General features: G+C 35.0%; 2 protein-coding genes across 4 annotated transcripts in view; both read left to right on the top strand.

Annotated features, from left to right (window-relative positions):
• The first annotated feature begins 3858 nt into the window (after nucleotides 1-3858).
• Nucleotides 3859-8523, top strand: LOC114076843 (pheromone-processing carboxypeptidase KEX1-like). 3 transcript variants are annotated; one of them, XR_003577898.1, is made up of 4 exons: nucleotides 3861-4069; nucleotides 4144-6950; nucleotides 7139-7205; nucleotides 7623-8523. XR_003577898.1 is itself a non-coding variant. In XM_027916488.1 (3 exons), the coding sequence occupies exon 3, from the start codon at nucleotides 7781-7783 to the stop codon at nucleotides 8369-8371; it is 591 nt and encodes a 196-aa protein (XP_027772289.1). In that variant the 5' UTR covers nucleotides 3859-4069; nucleotides 4144-4219; nucleotides 7623-7780; the 3' UTR covers nucleotides 8372-8523. The 3 variants fall into 3 exon arrangements, 1 of the variants encoding a protein (XP_027772289.1); XR_003577897.1 differs by having other exon boundaries at nucleotides 3862-4069; nucleotides 7026-7205; XM_027916488.1 differs by lacking the exon at nucleotides 7139-7205 and having other exon boundaries at nucleotides 3859-4069; nucleotides 4144-4219.
• Nucleotides 8524-8880: 357 nt separating this feature from the next.
• Nucleotides 8881-9830, top strand: part of LOC107018302 — a 3234-nt gene continuing 2284 nt past the window's right edge. The window contains exons 1-3 of the mRNA XM_027916489.1: nucleotides 8881-8903; nucleotides 9263-9472; nucleotides 9554-9759. Coding sequence (XP_027772290.1) covers nucleotides 9341-9472; nucleotides 9554-9759 — 338 coding nt within the window. The 5' untranslated portion in view covers nucleotides 8881-8903; nucleotides 9263-9340. The remainder of the gene's footprint in view (nucleotides 8904-9262; nucleotides 9473-9553; nucleotides 9760-9830) is intronic.

Below are 9830 nucleotides of genomic sequence, written 5' to 3'. Positions count from 1 at the left end.
TTGGAGTTTCTTCGGTTCGGATGACTACTATAAAAGGTTTATTGATGGTTTTTCATCTATATCGTATCCCTTGACCTAGTCGACTTAGAAGACAGTATAGTTTAAATGGTCAAAAGCTTGTGAGGAAAGCTTTAAGGAATGGAAAAAGATGTTGACTACTACTCCGGTTTTGACCTTAGCGTAGGCTAATGAAGGTTTTGTTGTGTATTGTGATGCATCAAGAGTTGGTGTGGGCTGTGTGTTAATGTAGAAAGGCATGGTCATAGCTTATGCCTCCAGACAATTGAAAGTTCATGAGAAGAACTACCCAACCCATGACATAGAGTTGACTGTTGTGGTTTTCTCCTTGAAAATGTGGCATCACTATTTGTACGGCGTTCATGTTGATATATTCACAAACTACAAGAGCCTTAAATATGTGTTCACTCAGAAAGAGCTCAGTCTCAGACAAAGGAGATGGTTAGAACTACTCAAGGAATGTGACATGAGTATTCTTTAACACCTAGGTAAGGCTAATGTGATTGTTGATGCCATAAGCAAGTTATCCATGTGGAGTACCACCTATGTTAATAAAGAAAAGAGGAAGTTAGCTGAACATGTGTACAGACTTGCGCGGCTGGGAGTCAAACTTATGTATTCCACATAAGGAGGGATAATGGTGACTTATGGGATTGAATCACCACTAATGTCTGTGATGATAGTTAATCAAGACTAAGACCCCATTTTTATTGATTTTAAGGTGAATGTTCATAAGCAAAGAGTACTTGCTTTTGAACAAAGGGAGATGGTCTGTTGAAGTACCAAGGTAGATTTTGTGTACCTAGGGTTGATGGACTTTAAGAGATGATCATGGACGATGCTCATAGCTCCAGAAATTCCATGCATTTGGGTTCCACCATGATGTACCGCGATTTCAGAGAGGTATATTGGTGGGAATGTATGAGGAAGGACATTGCTGAGTTTGTTTCCATGTGCCTGAATTGCCAACAAGTGAAAGTAGAGCACTAAATACGTGGAGGTTTTGCTTAGAATATTGAACTTTCACAATGGAAGTGGGAGATGATTAATATGGACTTCATCATAGGCTTTCCAAGGTATCATAGGCATCATGATTCTACTTGGGTAATTGTCGATAGAATGACAAAAGCAGCCCACTTTTTGTTGGTAATGACTACCCATTCGGCCGAGGATTATGCTAACCTGTAGATTCAAGAAAAGGTAAGAATTAATGGGGTTCCAGTCTCTATTATTTCAGATAGAGGTGCACAATTTACTGCTCAGTTCTGGAAGTCTTTCCCGAAGGGTTTGAGTTCGAAGATGAACTTAAGCACTACTTCTCATCCTTAGACGGATGGACAAGCAGAACTACTATCCAAACCGTAGAAGATATGTCGAGGGATTGTATGATTGAATTACAAGGGAATTTGGATGATCACCTAGAACAATAGCTACCATACGAGCATCCAAAATGGCTCCATACAAAGCTCTTTGTGAGAGAATATGCAGATCTCCTATTGAGTGGTTCGAACTTGGTGAAGCAGGGTTGATAGGACCAAATCTAGTTAACCAAGCCGTGAAGAACGTGGAAGTGATCCAAAAGATATTTAAGACAACATAGAGTCGTCAAAAGTCCTATAAAAATGTTAGGAGGCTGCAGTTGGAGTTTTAGGTCAATGATTAGATATATCAAAAACTTTCACCCATGAAGAGCGTTATGAGGTTTGGTAAGAAAGGGAAACTTAGCACCATGAAAATTGGACCTTATAGAATATCAAACAAAATTAAAAATGTAGCTTACTAGTTGGACCTACCACAAGAATTAGCAGCAATTCATCTGGTATTTCATATCTCCATATTGAAGAAGTGCATGAGTGATCCTTCATTGATAGTATCAACTGAAAAATGGTGAAATTAAGGATAGCTTGTCCAATGAAGAGATGCTGGTTAAGATTTTAGATCGCCAAGTTTACAAGTTGAGAACAGAGGATGTTTCGTTTGTTAAGGTCCTTTGGAGGAACCAATTTTTTGTAGAACCGACTTCGGAAGATGAAAAGGATATAAAAAAGAGATATCCACATCGCTTTGAATCCTGAGAGAATGCAGAGCAAGGTACTAATTCTCTTCTTAGTACTTTATGAACTATAAGTAAGCATGATTGTTATTTGCTTTTGGATTTTTAAGCATTGAGCTTGATGTTACTATCCTTAGCATAGTTAAAGAAATCTCATTCAACGGCCAATGTTCCTAAGTAGGAGATATTTTAACATCTCTTAACTTATAATAGCCAAGAATTCGCTAAGAAACTCAAATTTATTATTTTCGCAAGAATAGGAAAAAATCTGGAAAATTTTGTGTCAAAAGTGAGTTTTTGGTCATTCTAAAAAGACCATAACTTCTAGCTCATGATGAGTTAGAGTCGGCTCTTTACATAGTTGGAAATACCTTAGATATATGTTTCCAATACCGTTGAGTTTGAACATTATTAATATCATATGAAGGAGATACGACTATGTGAAGTTGAGCTGTTGGACTGAAGAAGGTCCCAATACGTATTTTAGTAAGCGTAAATTTGTCATTAAACCCAACTACTTCCTAATTCGTTTTAAGGGTTTATTAGGGGTATAAATAAGCCTTATTGTTTTACAATAGTTTTTCACGCTTAGGGTTTGGGAAAAAAGAGAAGAGAAGAAGAAGAATAGGGAAAAACCAAGAATTCATTAAGAACACAAAGATCGTCGAGTGGAATTCATCGGGGGTGATCCCTGTTAAGGTATGTGAGATCTTTGCGTGGTGGGTTAGTTAACCCATACACCAATATGAATAAGCAATTTTTGAGTAGATTTAATTGTGAACATTGAAGTTCTTAAAAACAATGGCTGAATTCTTGTTGGTTGAGTTGTAGTATGCCTTTTGCTTATTATTCGTGTTTCCAAGTTGTTTTTACTGTCTAATATATTGGATATTGAGGTTATTAGTGATCCTAAATGATCGGCTAAAGATCCATAGATGTTTATACGGTTTAGACTTAAAAATGGAGAAGAAAATATGAAAATCCCGTCTAACAAGCTCTGGGGCGCTACGCCAACCAGAGACCCTCAAGACAAGCTTTGTCTGTCAGGCACTGGCCCGGCGTCGCTCCAGCCAGAGCCCCTCAGGACAGATTCTTTTCGTCAGGATCTAGCGCTCCATACCTCTCAGAGCGCCACAGATACCTTGAGACCCCTTTTTTGCCCCATCTTTTCGCATTAATTCCTAAGTGATGTACCTACAATTCCTAGTAGATTGCAATACTCTAAAGTAAATCTATGCATCATGAATTCATCAATAACATGAAATCACGAACCTAGAATCCATAACCCAATTTGAGGAAAGATAAGATCAAAGTCTAAGAAGCTAAGAGTTAAGACTTAAGGTTAAGACGTAAGTCAAAGTAATGTTTGTTAAAGTTCCGAAGAATCTTATTTAAATGTATTAACTTTGTTTTAAGACTCCAGTTTTGAGTTAAAGAAATAGTAAAAGTTGAAGTCTTTCCTTCAAAGAAGTATAAGCGAACTTAGAATTCCCTAAGGAGTTGATTAAGATCCAAAGTTTCAAGTCAAGCAAAAAGTAAAGAGTTGAGTTTATTTTTCAAAAGATATAAGTGAACTAAGTATTTCGTAGAAAGATGATACACTACCAAATTGACCCTTATTGCCCACGATTTTTTAGCCATGTTTGTGTAAACCGTGGCTAAATTATCATTAAAATACAGATTTTCTAACGTATTAAAAATTGTCGCCAAAATAGTGTGGCTAAATTAGGCGGGTTTAGTCTCCCTCCCTTTTTTCATTTCCCCCATTAATATCAATATGCTATTTTTCTTATTAATAATTAGGAAAAGAAAATATTATGTTTTGAAGGGGAACAAATCCTACCCTGTTGGGCTTTATAACAAGAAATAGCCCTAAAATTAAGAATTCTCTAAAAGAAGTGCAGCACCAGTTTCATCTGAGTTTCGCCGACAAGAACCGGCGAAGAAGTTGATCACTAATTTCATCTGAGTTTCGCCGAACCCTCATTTAAATTCCAGGTAATATTTTAGTAGATTTTTTTTCTCACAACTCTGTTCTAAGATATTCTAGCTTTGTTCTAAACTTATCCCAGTTCTCAGAAGAGCAGAAACCTTGAGTTGTCTTCTCCAAAATCAAATCGCGGCGCGTCTTCTCCTATTCGAGTCCAGGTACACAAATTTTGCAAACTTCGATCATTTTATCAATTTTTTTTTGTTTATTTCAAATTCTTACTTACCCTAATGCAAGAGGTGAAGAATCTGTGGAGAAAAGATTAAATATATCACAGCTCTTTTTCTCTATTTTCCTCACACTCATGAGGTGAGTGATGTGTATTTTGTATGTAATTATGTAGATTTGTTGATTTGGAAATCGTTTTGTTCAATTTGGAGAAAATATTATCTATTTTTTTAGTTCGTAGACTCTTTGAAGGGCTTCTAATTTTGTGTTTCTATTTAACTTTTATCTAATCAGATGAATTATGTTTCATAGTTTTGTAAATTTGTGATAGGTTGCAAGTTTTTGACTAGTCTATTGTTCTTTTTACTGAAAACTTTCCCATTTAAGTTTATATAAAACTTTGTTCTATTTTTTGTTTGTCCGTATCTTAAACAACTTCATTCCAACATGATTGACAAGAATTGGATTGAGAGTCCTGTTAAATCGAAAGAATTCTCGGATGGTGTAGTTCAATTTTTAGAATTTGCATTTTCAAATGCATCTATTGATGGAAAAATTTTATGTCCTTGTATTACATGTGGATTTTTTGTTATGCCCAATAGAGCTGAAGTGTTAAGTAATCTACTTCAAAGGGGATTTCCAAAAAAGTACACATGTTGGCATATGCATGGCGAAAAATATGCTCAATCAAGTGTAGAATCGTTATCCCAAGTACAAAATGAGTCAACTAGACAATCTCCTATGCACGATATGTTGAATGATATTTTTGGTGCCATTGACAATAATGAATTTCAAGATTCAGGTCCATCAGATCTACCAAATAATGAAAATTCTAGAGGTTTTGAAGGTAGAAGTTAAGAAGAGAGAGGAAATTAAGTAGTTATTGGAGGATGGGAATCAAGAACTTTATGATGGTTGTACAAAATATAGTAAGTTATCATTCATTGTTCGTTTTTATCATATTAAGGTCTTATGTGGTGCAACAGAGAAAACATTTTCTATGATTCTTGATCTCTCAAAAGATGCATTTCCCCTTGCAAAACTACCATCATCATTTTATGAGTCAAAAAAGATGATTAAGAAGTTAGGTTAGGGATACGATAAGATTGATGCATGTTCGAATCATTGTATGTTATATTGGGGATCATCAGAGGATGAGAGTAGAGATAAATGCAAGGTCTGTAATACTTCAAGGTATATGTCAAATGAAAATGATATTGGTGCAAATGTTGTAATTGATGACCAACATCGAAGAAACCAAAGACAACGAAAGTATTGTGGTACTTTCCACTTATACCTAGATTGAAAAGTCTATACAAGTGCTCTAAAACTGCAGAACTCTTGAAGTGGCATACTACAAAAGCTAATCCAGATGGGTTATTACGACATCCAAGAGATGGCAAAGCGTGGAAACATTTTGATTCATTCTATCCAGACTTCACTTCGGAGACTCGTAATGTGCGACTTGCTTTAGCGACAGATGGCTTTAATCCATTTGGAAATCTAAGTTCATGTGTAAGCATTTGGCTTGTGATGTTGTATATCTACAATTATCCTCCGTGGTGTTTTATGACGCAATCATCTCTTATTATGTTGATGATAATTCCTTTGTCCTAAAATGTCTGGAAATAACATTGACGTTTACTTGCAACCATTAATTGCTGAGTTAACACAACTGTGCGATGGTGTAAATGCTTATGATTCCTCATCTAAGGAAATGTCTCAATAGCGTGCTGCATTGATGTGGTCCATAAGTGATTTTCCAGGTCTTGACAACTTGTCTTGATAGAATACACATACATCACTTGCTTGCACATCATGTAATTATGAAACAGATTCTAAGTGGCTAAAGTTTGGTAGAAAAAATTGCTTTATGGGACATCGTCGATTTTTACCACATGATCACAAATATAGATAAAACAAAAGGTCTTTTAATGGTTTTGAGGAGCATAGACCAGCACCTACTCCACCATCAGGTTAAACCTTTTTATGTCAAATTGAGAAGAGTCGGAAGAAGCCTCGTGATGATGGTCCAAGTAAGGTTGTCCCAAAACAATGGAAGAAAAAAAGTATCTTTTGGGATTTACCTTATTGGAAGAACCATATTATTCGGCATTGCCTTGACTTGATGCATGTGCAGAAGAATGTTTGTGATAATGTATGGCATACTATACTTGGTGACAATAAAAAATCAAAAGGCAATTCGCAAGCTCGTAAAGACTTGCAAGAGATGGGAATTAGGGAAAAGCTTCATCCATATCCTAATTCTACCAAATTTCCTCCAGCATGCTTTAACATGAAGAAAGACAAGAAAGATATCTTTCTAAAAGTTTTAAACAATGTGGTGTTTCCATATAATTATGCATCCAATATTTCTAGATGTGTTGATGTTAAGAAACGCAAGATCTCTAATTTAAATAGTCATGATTCCCATATTTTATTGGAACATCTTTTGCCAATTGCTTGTAGAAAAGATCTTCCTAAAGAAGTTACCACAGTGTTGATTTAGTTATTTAACTACTTTAGAGAAATATAAAGCAAGGTTTTGGATGTTAAACATGTAGAGAATCTCCAACAACGAATTTGGTTGAATCATGCTAATATGGAAGCAATTTTTCCTCCATCTTTTTTCACTATTATGTTTCACCTAGTCATTCATATTGGAGAGGAAGCAATTCTTGCGGGTCCTGTACAAGGTCATTGGATGTACCCTGTTGAAAGGTATATTATTTTCTTAGAAAGTTGATCTATGTATTTTTTTCTAGTAATCTTACTATTTGTTTTATCTTTTGTTAGGGGAATGGGTCATTTTAAATCTTATGTTCATAACAATTTCGCTATAGAAGGTTGTAAAGCCGAAGGCTGCCTTATTGAGGAAAACCTTACTAATTGTTCTCAATATTTTGAAGATGCAAATATTGAAACAAGGTTTAATCGACCAAGGCGTAATGATAACGACAATGAAATTAATGATAGGTGCGAATCTACTATCTTGTCAAATTTGTTTCCCGCATCAGGCAAACCCATTGTAGCTATTAAGACTTTATTCATATGTCCCGTGGAAATCATACAAGCTCACCGATATGTGTACGCTAATTGTGAAATAATTGATGCATTTCGAGAGTAACTTATATGATCTTACATATTATTTATTTTCTTATTCTAATGAATTTTATAACTTAATATATGATTTATAATTACAATCAGGAAGTTTAAAATTGAGGCACTAGGATGTATCGTGGCAAATGAAACTCCTCAAAATTTGTGGAAGAATATGTACACAAACATTTTCACGAGTGATTTAAAAAATATATAAGATTCCAAACATTTCATTCCATTTAAAACTCAAAATCTTATAATTATACAACTTTCCTAACTTATTTTATAACAAAGGTTGCAAGTCAGAATGGTGTGGAGATTACGTCAGAAGTCCAATTGCTTGTGGGCCAAATAATGTTGTGAGGAGATTCAAGGAATATAACATTCATGAACTTAAGTTTCGTACTATGTGGAAGGTGCAAGGACTGTAATCACAAAATAGTGGTGTTGTTATGTCTGCGGTTACCAAAAGATTTTCAAGTGTTAAAGGATCTATTGAACAGTCAAGTGATGATATGTGCTATGGCAAACTGGTTGACATCATAGAGTTAAATTATTATGGAAAGTTTAAGGTTGTATTATTCAAATGTCTTTGTGTAGATACTACACTTAACAAGGGAATCAAGATAGATCGAATTGGGATTACAAGTGTAAATTTTACCCGTTTGATACATACAGGTGTAAAAGAAACAGATGAACCATTTATACTTGCATCTGATGCTAGAATGGTATACTATGTTGATGATCCAATTGATGAAGATTGGTGTTGTGTTTTTCATATGAAGCCGAGAGACATATATGATATGGGAGATGTGGATTTTGTAGATTTAGAGGAGCCACAAATGGAGGACATACCTTTTTGTGAGCTACATTTGGAAAATATTGAAGACTTACCTTTAGTTCGAGTTGATCAGGATGTACAAGAACAAGGTGATTCTCTCAATGATGATGGTGATAGTGATGGAGATGATGACGATGGTGACAGTGATGGAGTAGATGATGATGGTGGTAGTGATTCAGATAATGATAGAATGAGAGATTAGTTTAATTCCCCTATTATGAAATTTAAGAATTACAACTAAGATTCTATTTTACTTGGTTTGTTTTATTTAATTGTGTGTGTTTTGAATCTTTAGTGTATTTATCTACTTGTTAGATATTTTGCATAATCTATTGTATCGATGTTTGCCTGGCATGCTTACTAGTGACTGGGAATCACGAGAAAACATTTTACTGGTATATGTACAAAAAAAGTTGGGTTGATGAGGCTTTAAGTAACTTGTATGATTTGTATTTCTATAAAGTAATCTCTACAACATAAGTTCCATATGAAGCAAAAACACAAGAAATCAGCACAAGAACTGTTAGCAAGCTTACGAGGACAACAAGCTGAAAATATAAGCATAACTTTTCCAGATTTGCAGCAACAAGTTAATGGGGATTAACAAGATGACCAACTTGAAAATGAGAACATAATGACTCCTACACTTAGTGATAACAACTTATATTCTTTTTGAAGCTTTAATTAAGCCAACACATAGCAGAAAGAGGAGCCCATAGTTGTCAAGATTAAAGGTTAGAAGTAATTTCATATTGGAAATAATTTTTTGGTCTATGGTATTGTCTTCCTCCTTGCTTTCTGATAAATGTGATAGATAACAAATGTTGTTTGTGTGGATAATTTTCATATGGTCCCTCATTTAGGTAGTGTAGGTTTGATTTAGCGAGGTCAATTTGTCATTCATGATTGACTAGGACCCTATCAATTCTGCTGATTACTTTGTTTCCGCCCTGTTGTTTGTTGTTCCATGAATAGAATGCTCCTGATGACTTAAGCTCTTTTAGTCCACCAGTGATTACTGATGACCAGTAGTAGTCCACAAGTTTTATTACTATTTCTTCTGTTTAATGTTATTTTCTTGTTACAATAATAGATACTTCAGCCGGAGAAGTAACAGCTCAGAAGATGCAACTAGATCGAGTTTGGAACTTGGAAATAAATAAAAAAAATCATGGTGGAACTCAATGGAGATAGACAAGGAAGTGATAATGGTTCAAACTTGCTTGTGAGATTTCCCATATATGTCCAGAGATGGGGTAGGACGCCAGAGGCTAAAACACGCCTTCAATGGCAACTTATTGAGGTAATTAGATACATTGTTTCAAGTTCAATTAATGTAGTTTTTCCATTAGATACATAATTTATGAATATAAAATATTTGAAGGAGAATTTCAAGTTTGATTATGTTGTTGGAATGAAATGGGTGATGCATTCTTTACGCTATAGATGGAGGGCCTATAAATATAAGTTAAGATGTGACCACTTCTATCCAAACAAACGTATGGAAGAGATACTTGCTAATCTTCCCCCAAACGTGGATTCCACTGATTGGACTGCTTTTGTTCATCACTATAAAGAAGATAGATTAAGGTAATCGTTCTTCATAAGATTCTGGGGGTCCTCATGTCTTTCAATATATTATTTCCTTTCTCCCCCCCCCC

This window comes from Solanum pennellii, chromosome 4 (assembly GCF_001406875.1).
Source record: "Solanum pennellii chromosome 4, SPENNV200".
Lineage (NCBI taxonomy): Eukaryota > Viridiplantae > Streptophyta > Magnoliopsida > Solanales > Solanaceae > Solanum > Solanum pennellii.
This window is presented reverse-complemented; position numbering and strand designations above follow the sequence as displayed.

Bases quoted from the DNA above. Each gene is read 5' to 3' on its own strand.
- LOC114076843 (XM_027916488.1), top strand. From the start codon at position 7,781: ATGTCTGCGGTTACCAAAAGATTTTCAAGTGTTAAAGGATCTATTGAA.